Consider the following 11,097-nt stretch of genomic DNA (forward strand, 5'->3'; position numbering starts at 1 on the left):
TTAAAACTAAGTCCCATTATTTAGGAGGGCCTTGAAAACTCCTAATTGAGTCCTATCTTGAACATGCACACTTCTAAGGCAACCTATATTCCTTTGGGATATATTTATGCTAGATTATGTTATGTCTGAATTTTACACTAGTTCCCATTTTCCAGGAGGGTCCTGAAGACTTTTAAATTAAACCCCATTATCCAGGCGGGCCCTGAAAATCAAAAGTCAAACCTGTCCGGTGCTTGGCTTTCCCCTGCGGAGGGTTTCTCCGAAACAACCGAAATTTTCTGCCCCTGTTTCAATCAAAGAGAAATCTTGTTAGTTTAAATGTGGTGGTTAGTTGATGGCATTCTTTTCTGAAGGTCTCTCCGCTATCGTGCTTTGTTTTGATTGGCTCCCTCTAAACTGGCTAAGAACTGCTTGACTTCCTAGCTGACTTTCAAACCCCCATGACCTTGGATGACCCGAGTGTTCTATACCCAAACCATTGTGTTACATCTCTGACCCATCTGTTTGACCCTCTGTATTTCCCACGAAATTACTAAACCGTTTCACCGATGGAACTTCCACTTGACCTTTTATACCCCATTTCATCATACTACCCCTAGCAATGCCTTGTCTGCCCTGCGCCTTATGCAACTTTGGAAGTTGGTAGTAAGCTTTGAAATTCCTTCTTATTTGCTTAAACAGAACTGACATTGGTAACATCTTAAAGAAATAAACCCAAAAGAAATGAAATGCAATGACTTTCAAAGTTATGGATAAGCAAAATCCAAAGCGGGAAGACTTCTAAAGGGAGAAAGAAAAATGGACTTATCTAAGTGGAACAGCTGGCACCAATGATCATAATATGCATTTCGGATTAATCGGCCCAATCTTTCCAACCAATCAACTTTTAGTTTCCATACTTGTTGCCCCGGAATTTCCATAACCTGATTTCTTCACCAAAACCTTGACCTTGTTCGGCCTGTGGTGCCCTGAAGGGTTTTTACCAACAAGCCTCTCTCATTTGTTTATCTCTCAACTCACTTTCGCCTCAAGGTGCCCGTGAGGGTTTTCACCAATAAGACTCTCTCATTTTGATTTTCTTGCTTGGACCAGAGTATTGCCCCTGATATGAATCGGTTCTACTTGCTCGACTTGGCATCTCTCGAAAACTGATCTGAAGGTCTTTTTTTGGACCGTAACGTGGGCTTTTGGATAGGGTTAAAAAGAAATGGTATCAAAGGCTCAAAAAAATTCAAGTGGGTTCAAAATTATAACTTTTGGAATCAGATTTCTTACAACAACCACAACTTTTGCCCCAGTTTCTTTGCTTGGGGACTTTTGGATTTTTGTTTCGATGGGACCGAACCATTAGGTTGCCTACGTATCCTTAAAAGGAATCAGGTCAAACGTAGTTCATGTCATAGAAATTACTTTGTTGTTGTGATTTTCGCTTTTCTCTTTCTTTTCTTTCTCTTTTTTGCTTTCTTTTTCTCTTTTTGTTGTTTTTCTTCTCTTTTTTCTATTTTAATTCTTTTCTTTTCTTTCTCTTTTTCTCTTTTCTTTCTCTTTTTTTTCTTCTTCCTTTACTTATCTTTTGCGCTTGCGTTTCTGAACTTTCCTACTGATTCTAAAAGGGGGGATATGAAGGAAATAAATAAGGCTCAAGGGGGAAATAAAGGATAAAGTGTTTAGATAGCATAACAAAATGCCTTCGTCATTCCAATCTTCAAAACATGCCAAGTGCGAACAAATACAAGTTAAACAAGAAAATCATACATAATATCTTTTGACCACATCGGAATTGATGGCCATTTCTACATATTTTACTTCTATATCTGTTAAATACAAAGCACCATTGGACAACACTCTTGTTACGACGAACGGCCCCTGCCAGTTTGGGGCGAACTTGCCTTTTGCTTCAGCCTGATGAGGAAGAATGTGTTTCAATACTAACTGACCCACTTCAAACTTCCGTAGACGCACCTTTTTATTATATACTCTTACCATTCTCTGTTGATACAACTGGCCATGACACACTACTGCTAATCTTTTCTCATCAATCAAACTTAATTGTTCCAGGCAGGTTTTAACCCACTCATCATCGTCAATTTTTGCTTCTACAACGATCCGAAGGGATGGAATTTCAATTTCCGCGGGTATCACTGCTTCCGTGCCATATACCAACAAATAAGGAGTTGCCCCTACTGAAGTACGAACAGTAGTACGATAACCCAACAATGCAAAAAGCAACTTCTCATGCCATTTCCTAGACCCTTCCACCATTTTCCGAAATATCTTTTTTATGTTCTTGTTGGCTGCCTCGACTGCTCCATTCACCTTGGGGCGATATGGGGTGGAATTACGATGTGTAATCTTAAACTATTGACATACCTCTTTCATCAGATGACTATTGAGATTAGCCCCATTGTCTATAATGATCACCTTTGGTATCCCAAACTGGCAAATGATATTTGAGTGCACAAAATCAACCATTGCCTTCTTGGTCATAGCCTTGAAAGTTTTAGCTTCAACCCATTTGGTGAAATAGTCAATGGCCACCAGAATAAACCTGTGCCCATTAGGTGCTGTTGGATCGATTGGCCCAATGACATCCATGCCCCAAGCAACAAAGGGCAATGGTGCAGACATTGTATGCAATTCAGATGGTGGAGAATGAATCAAATCTCCGTGCACCTGACATTGGTGACATTTATGCACAAAACTGATACAATCTTGCTCCATGGTGAGCCAATAATAACTGGCTTGGAGGATTTTTTTCCAAGAACATACCCACTCGTGTGTGGTCCATAGACTCCAGAATGTACCTCGGTCATGATAGTTGTGGCCTGTCTAGCATCTATGCATCTCAACAATCCAAGATCTGGAGTTTTTTTGTACAAGATCCCTCCACTGAAGAAAAATCCACTTGCCAACCACCGAATTGTTCTCTTTTGATCACCTGTGGCTTGTACCGGATACACCCTCATCCTGATGTACTCCCTGATATCGTGGAACCAAGGCTCACCATCAAGTTCTTCCTCTACTACATTACAGTAAACATGCTGATCGTGGACTTGAATCTACAAAGGGTCTACGTAAGCCTTGTCTGGATGATGTAACATTGACGCCAGAGTAGCCAAAGCATCAGAAACCTTATTATGAATCCTTGGAATATGCCTGAACTCTATTGATTGAAACCGTTGACAAAGATCATGCAAACATTGTCTGTACGGTATGAGCTTCAAATCCCAAGTTTCCCATTCTCCTTGAATCTGGTGCACCAAAAGGTCCGAGTCACCCAAGACCAAGACTTCCTGGACACCCATATCCACAACCATCCTCAAACCCAAAATGCATGCCTCGTACTCAGCCATGTTGTTAGTACAGTAGAATTGAAGTTGAGCCGTAACAGGGTAGTGATGCCCTGTTCCAGAAACAAGTACTGCTCCTATCCCAATGCCATTCATGTTAGCAGCCCCATCAAAGAAAAGTTTCCATCCTCGCTTTTCAATCTATTCCAATTCATCAATGTGTATTACCTCTTCATCAGGGAAATAGGTCTTCAAAGGTTCGTATTCTTCATCCACAGGATTCTCAGCCAAATGGTCGGCCAATGCTTGTGCTTTCATCGTATCCGAGTCACGTAGACAATGTCAAATTCTGTGAGTAAGATCTGCCACTTTGCGAGCCTTCCCGTGGGCATAGGGTTCTGGAAGATATACTTCAACGGATCCAAGCGAGAGATGAGGTAAGTAGTATAAGATGACAAATAATGTTTCAACTTCTGGGCTACCCAAGTTAGGGCGCAACACGTCCTCTCAAGATGAGTGTACTTAACCTCGTAAGATGTGAACTTCTTGCTGAGATAATATATGGCTTGCTCCTTCCTACCAGTGATGTCATGTTGCCCCAACACACATCCAAATGAATTGTCCAAGACCGTCAAATACAGAATCAAAGGTCTCCCTAGTTCTGGCGGGACCAACACAGGTGGGTTTGACAAGTACCCCTTTATCTTATCAAATGCTTCCTGACATTCATCTGTCCACTTGACCGCACCATCTTTCTTTAATAGTTTGAAGATAGGCTCACAAGTTGTCGTGAGCTGAGCAATAAACCTGCTGATGTAATTCAATCTCCCTAACAGACTCATCACCTCAGTCTTGTTCTTTGGGGGTGGCAATTCCTGGATAGCTTTGATCTTTGACGGGTCTAATTCAATACCTTGGCGGCTGACTATGAATCTCAACAACTTTCCAGACGGAACACCGAACATGCATTTTGTAGGATTGAGCTTGAGATTGTACCTGCGAAGCCTTTGGAAGAACTTTCTCAGATCTCTGACATGGTCAGACTACTTTCTACTCTTTACAATCACATCATCCACATAAACCTCGATCTCCCTGTGTATCATGTCGTGGAATATGGTCGTCATCGCCCTCATGTAGGTTTCCCCAGCATTTTTCAAACCAAATGGCATGACCCGATAGTAGTACTTTCCCCATGGCGTGATGAATGCCATCTTTTCTGCGTCCTCCTCATCCATTAAGATCTTGTGGTAGCCCGCATAACAATCCACAAAAGAACCAATCTCATGTTTGGCACAATTATCGATCAATATATGGATGTTAGGCAATGGGAAGTTATCCTTAGGACTTGCCTTGTTGAGATCTCGATAATCAACACACACCCTGGTCTTGCCATCTTTCTTCGGCACAGGCACAACATTGGCTAACCAGGTGGGATACCGGGTGACCCGAATGACTTTGGCCTCGAACTGTTTGGTGACCTCTTCCTTAATCTTCACATCATATCAGTTTTAAATTTCCTCAGCTTCTGCTTGATAGGGGGAAATGCCAGGTCAGTGGGCAATTTGTGAACCACCAAGTCAGTGCTTAGACCCGGCATGTCGTCATAGGACCATGCAAAAACATCTTTATACTCGAACAGTGCTTTTATTATCTCCTCTCTGAGTTGTGGTTCAATATGGACACTTATTTTAGTTTCCCGGACATTATATTGGTCCCCTAAATTGATTGCTTCTGTATCACTCAGGTTAGGCCTCGGTGTTTCTTCAAAATGGCTTAATTCTTTACTAATCTCATCAAAGGTTTCATCCTCATCATATTTCAATTCGTCATCACACTCTATTTCTTGAATTACTATTTTAGAATTAGATTGGCTTTTGAGACTCGGCCGGAGGTTCCTCATGTATGTCATGTCATTGAAGTCAGCATAAAAAGAACTGTACAAGGAAGAAAAGAAAAAAAAAAAAAAACTATCAGGAAGGGAGGAAAAGGGAAATTGCATTTCATTAAAATTAAAGATAACAAGGTTTATACATCCAAACAGACGGAACATAGAATCTGAATTACAACCCCGGAATAATCCAGATAAACTGAAAGAAAATCAAAACAAACTACCAAAACTCCTTCCTGGTGGGGAGAAGAGTAGCTTCCCAATTGTTAATCTTTGCACTGGGCCCAACAAATTGCACATCCACTTTACTCGAACCCTCTCCAACATCCAACACGTTCACATCGGCGAATAAGCTCTCCAACTTTTCAATCAAATCTCCATCCATATCAACCATTGAACTGGGAACCATCGTTACAGGGCGCTTTCTGGTACCAGGCCTGACAAATGATCTGGAAAGACGTGGGACCGATTTTGGAAGGGCCCATGCCCTCTGTTACACTTTTCTGGCTCTTCTTATGTCTGCGACTGTGGGATTGAATCCCAAACCAAATGTATCCAAGTTTTTAGGAAGAGAAATCGGTTGTACGATACCTTGCAGAGATGCACCCAAACCTTTGCCCGGTAAAAAACCATTTTTCAACATTTCAATGGCTACCATGACTGATGCAGCAGCTACCCTTGGAGTTGGCACGCACTTCCCTTCTGAGATTTTTCTACCGATACCGTGTCAAAAACCTGATAAACCCATGGCCCCTTGTCGTTTTCAACCTCTATGGGCGGAATAATGGCATCACTGGGAACACACAAATTATCTTCGTCGTGCAGAACAATTTCCTGTCGATCCCATTCAAACTTGACCATTTGATGCAGAGTAGGCGGGACCGCTTTGGCAGCATGAATCCAGGGTCGACCTAACAGTAGATTGTAAGACACAGCCACATCGAGCACCTAGAACTCCATGGTAAATTCAACTGGCCCTATTGTAAGCTCAAGCACTATGTCCCTGACTAAATCTTTCCCTCCACCGCCGAATCCCCGAACGCAAATGTTGTTCTTGTGAATTCTTTCATCATCCACCTTCAACTTGTTCAGAGTGGAGAGAGGGCAAATGTTCGCGCTGGAACCATTGTCAACCAGTACCCGAGTAACCATGGAATCTTCACATTTCACCGTCAGATAGAGGGCTCTATTGTGCTCAGTACCCTCCATGGGCAACTCATCATCAGAAAAAGTGACTCTGTTTACCTCAAATATCTTGTTAGCTATCTTTTCCAAGTGGTTTACTGAGATTTTGTCAGGAACGTGGGCCTCATTCAGGATCTTCATCAAATCCCTACGGTGCTCGTCTGAATGGATCAATAATGACAATAATGAAATCTGAGTCGGTGTTTTCCTCAATTGTTCCACAATGGAATAGTCCTGCACTTTCATCTTTCTCAAGAATTCTTCTGCTTCTTCTTCAGTCACAACTTTCTTCACTAGCACTGGGTTGTCTTTGGAGCTTTTAGCTTTTCTCAAATCTTTTGGGGCAAAGCATCCCCCGGATAGAGTCAAACTATGGGTCTCACATACTTCTTCTTTAACTTCTTTCCCCTTGTAAGTCACTTTCACTTGTTTATAATTCCACGGGACAGCCTTGCTTTTGACTATTGGTAATTCATTTACTGGCTTGATAATGACAGGGTCATGCGGGCACCTTCCATAATTACAACAGGCTTGTTCGCCACTCCTGGCACAACCACTTTCGCTCTTTCATTTTTCCCTGCAATGTCACTTGAGGACCCCTTCTTGACCACCACAGATGGTTCACTATTTGCCCCATTCAACTTGATCGCAGACTTCTCACTTGTTGACTTTTCGAACGGCCTGGATTCACTGGACCGAATCATCATGACAGTTTGCGAAGGCTTCTTAGGCTCCCCTCCCTTATGTACTATCTCAATCATATTCGTCTCTTGATGAGCTGACAATGGGTTCTGGTTGATATTAGGTGCCTCCGAAGCTTGGACCTCAATCCGATTAGTATCAATAAGCCTTCTCTGTGTCGTGCCCCGGTGCACCGGAACAATATTCGCAACTCACAGAGTGATCAAGACTCCTCGGGGGAGGATTTGGCAATTTTGGCTAGATCAGACTCAGCATACCTAATTGTCTCAACCTGTGGAACAAAATGGTATAGGATTCTCCTAATGGAGTGAAAGTCTTCTTCTTCTACAACCTCTCATTCTTGGTGGCCTGATTGGTATGGAAACATGTTCTAGGGGGATTTCGGTAGGCTCTTGGGGTGGATAGGCATTTTGTGGAGATGGGTAGATACTTTGTGGAGCTGGCGCACGCCATTGCGCGTGAGTGGGAGGTTGAGTGTATGTTTGTGCATGATGGACAGAAAAATAGGGATCTGGCGGTGGGTAATAGTGTTGTGGTGGGCTTTATGGAGTGTGGTGGTAAGTTTGGTGATAGGGTCGAGGTTGGTTTTAGTAATGTGAAGGGCCCCTGGATCCGATCCAAGCTCCCGACTCAATTGTCACAACATCCTCTTTCTTCTTCTTCCCGAGTACACACCTAGTTCCGTTTTGAATGGCCTGGGTGGTTGCTTTAATTGCTGAGTAGCTCATGATTTTATTAGACTTGCGTCCCTGTTTTACCATGCCTCCTATTTTTACAACCTCATTAAAGGACTTGCCCACTACTGACACCAAATGACCAAAATAAGTGGGCTCCAAGGCCTGCAAGAAATAATCACCCATCTCGCTTTCTTTCATCGGAGGGTCAACCCTCGCTGCTTGCTCCCTCCAACGGAATCCATATTCCCTGAAACTCTCACCGGGGTTTTTTTCAATCTTCGTCAATGACAGACGGTTTGGGATAATTTCAAGATTGTACTGAAAATGGCAGGTGAAGGCTTGGGCCAAATCGTCCCATGTGTACTACCTATTGTGATCTTGTCTGGTATACCATTCCAATGTCGATCCGCTCAGACTTTGGCTGAAATATGCCATCAGTAATTCATCTCTTCCTCCTGCCCCTCTCATTTTGCTACAAAATCCTTTTAAGTGTGCTACTGGGTCACCATGCCCGTCGTACAGATCAAACTTAGGCATCTTGAACCCTGTTGGTAACTGAACTTCTAGGAACAGACATAAATCCTTATAGGCCAAACTTACTTGACCTCCCAACCCCCTCATATCTCTGAATGATTGTTCCAAGCTTTTGACCTTTCTGATTATCTCCTCATGTTCGGGATTTTTGGGTGGCTTCTCGGTCTCTACCAGGAGATCAAGATGAGGGGTGTAAGAATATGGTTCTGGAACTTTGAAGGTGGGCTCAGGGGGATAATATTGGTTGTCGTGAGTCTGGAATAGAGGCTCACTGGAAGATCGGTGTAATGCAGCAGGTGGAGGTGCCACAAAAACATGAGTGACTGGTGGAGGAGGGTGCGGGACTTGTTTGGGTGGTGGAGCTTGTGATGTATGGAAGTGGTGCCATAGCACTGTTGGTAGAGGGGAAAGGCCGAAGACGAGTTCACAGTGGGGGGTTCCTGAGGTTGAGCCAATGGTGGGATATAAGCAGGGTTGGCGGGATAAACCAGTAGTGGATGCCCCTTTGCCCAGGCCTGGTACATTTCAGCCATTTGCTGCTTTAACTATACATCTCTTCCTTCATCGCATTAACATCCAATTCTTCCACCTCTTTTAACGGATCAACAATACTTGCCTCTGGTTCTTGGTTAGCCATGTTCAGCTTGTCTTTTGATCGGGTGTTGTAGGAGTGAGTTGCTAGAATGCCAATCAACTAACCACCTTCCTGGACTCAATATATCAACAACAACCTTGTTAGCGATTAGGGCTTTAAAAGATTGGTAACCGCACATTTTGGGGAATGAATGCACCTAAGTAGTTAACCGTTTCTATTATGCATTTGATCGGCTGCTTGCGTCATCCTGGATTTTCCTTTTTTCTTTTTCTTCTTTTTCTTTTCGTCTTTTCACTCTTGCCTTTGCTTTCTCTTTGTTTTTTATTCTCTCATTTCCCTCTTCTTTTGACATTGTTTCTTTCTCTTGGTTTTCTTATTTTTCTCTCTTTTTCTTTTCTTTTTTCTTTCTTGTTTTTCCTTTCTTCTCTTTTTTTTAGGGTTACGGTCGAATCCTATGGATATTGCCTACGTATCATGACCCCGCATGAATCAGACCGAGCGTAGTTCTGGGAGAGATAAAAATAAATAACAAAATATTTTGGGATTTTCAATTTTCGTACAAAACAAACGCTATTACAAAGACTCAAAACTAACAGACTCGAAAGAAACTAACAAACTATGATGAAAGAACAAGATACAGACTCTAAAATAAGCTATCATACTCCAACAAAATAAAATATAGACTCAAAAACATATGACAAACTCCCGAAGAAAGAAAATACATACTCAAATGAAAATCACAAATACATCAGTGCCTCCAACCCTGCCTTAGGAACACCAACTGATCTTGTAGCGGGCCTGCTTGCCAGGTCATTTTGGAGCCGATAGAGTTCTTCCATTATCTGACGGACGAAGATCATTACAGTGGCGAAAAACATGGACCTAGTCATGTCCTCACACGCACTACACTTCATGGTAATGTAGTCAGCAATCCTTCGAACTCTCTCTCTCATAATGCCATTTGCTTGCAACAGACGGCCAATCTGACGGGATCTAGCCTCTAAGACCTGACTGGCAGCGTGGTTTTGTTCTTGCAAGTGTCGCAGGTCCTCTTCCAACCGTGCCATTAAGGCGTAACAATGTTCTCTTTTTTAGTCTTAAAGTTTTTGGCTTGTTTAGCCATTACACCTTCAAGGTTGCCAATTGCCTTTTCCCAACCCGTGGCCCCTTTTTCATATCTTTCTTTCATCTGTTGAACGAAAGTTTCATGCCTTTCGGCACTTTTAGCCAACTTTGCTTGTGCTTTTGCTAGTTCAGACTCAGCTTTCTGCAGGTCATCTTCATAGTCACTTACCTTTTGAGTAAGGTTATAAATGAGCCTTTCATCTTTCCTGCATCGGCCTAGGTTCTCGGCTTTAATTTTCAACTATCGAACCTGGGCTTTGAGAGCTTCATTTTCTCACACCAATCTTCTCCTCTCACCCTTGGCCTCTTGTGCCTGTAAATCATTGTTGAAGGTGACATTTCTCAACTCTTCTCGCAGATCATGAATGGTGGCCTTATATTCCTTTTCCTTCTCCCCCCAAGGCTAACCTCTCCTAAATTTTATCATCAAAGGCTTGAACATGAGGCTTTTTCGCGGGCCTCTCGGGCTCTGGCTCGTTATTTACACAAGACATTTTCTCAAACCAAGCAGCATAGTTTGGATCTACTTCCCTCTTGGCGATGTCTGGTACTTGGATGCCATTTTTTAGGTACCGGTAGCTATTCCAATCCTGTTGAACTACAACCTCGGGCAATGCAACTTCTGGATGTAACTCTATGACCTGGGTGCTTAGATCTTCATCTTCGAGCATAATCTGATACCTTCCTAATTGCCTCAAGACCCTCTGCGGTGCATATGGCTGAATACTCCTTACACCCATTAACCTCAGGTAGCCCTTGGTCGCAGTCATATATATGGCTTCTATCTTCGGGAGCCATCCTATAGTCCACTCGACCTAACCTGCGTTAAGAACTTTTAGGTGGGAGACCCATGCTTCAAACCCTTTTGGTGCGTTGTAATCCTTTACCCTCTCCTCGTAGCCGGTGATGAAGTTACCCGGGCTAGAACCATAACTCATGAATCTGGGATGATGGCGAAGGTGCTCGATCAACCACATTTGCAGAAAGATGTTGCAACCTTCAAAGAACTGAGCCCTTACTTTGCATAAAGTCAATGCTCGATAAATATCCTCCAGCACCAACGGGGCAAGTGTATGATCTTCCTTGGTAGTGAGGATTTAT

At 42.9% G+C, this 11,097-nt stretch overlaps 1 protein-coding gene across 1 annotated transcript; it reads right to left on the reverse strand.

Moving 5' to 3' along the window:
- Window positions 1–483: 483 nt before the first annotated feature.
- On the reverse strand, window positions 484–5,587 carry LOC138881770 (uncharacterized). Its single transcript, XM_070162031.1, has 5 exons — window positions 5,409–5,587; window positions 5,076–5,224; window positions 2,805–3,022; window positions 2,422–2,673; window positions 484–699 (listed from the first exon to the last, which is right to left on the reverse strand). Exons 1-5 carry the CDS (start codon window positions 5,585–5,587, stop codon window positions 484–486), a joined length of 1,014 nt encoding a protein of 337 aa, XP_070018132.1.
- Window positions 5,588–11,097: the final 5,510 nt, after the last annotated feature.

The sequence above is a fragment of the Nicotiana sylvestris genome, chromosome 11, assembly GCF_000393655.2.
Source record: "Nicotiana sylvestris chromosome 11, ASM39365v2, whole genome shotgun sequence".
Classification (NCBI taxonomy): domain Eukaryota; kingdom Viridiplantae; phylum Streptophyta; class Magnoliopsida; order Solanales; family Solanaceae; genus Nicotiana; species Nicotiana sylvestris.

What these genes read in the sequence shown, in the direction of transcription:
- LOC138881770 (XM_070162031.1), bottom strand. Translation starts at nt 5,587, where the DNA reads ATGGTTCCCAGTTCAATGGTTGATATGGATGGAGATTTGATTGAAAAG. An exon ending in TGAAACCTTTGATGAGATTA is followed by an intron (nt 3,023 to 5,075) that starts GTAAAGAATTAA and finishes ACTGTAATGTAG; the next exon opens with TAGAGGAAGAACTTGATGGT. An exon ending in CCACAACTATCATGACCGAG is followed by an intron (nt 2,674 to 2,804) that starts GTACATTCTGGA and finishes CACCAATGTCAG; the next exon opens with GTGCACGGAGATTTGATTCA.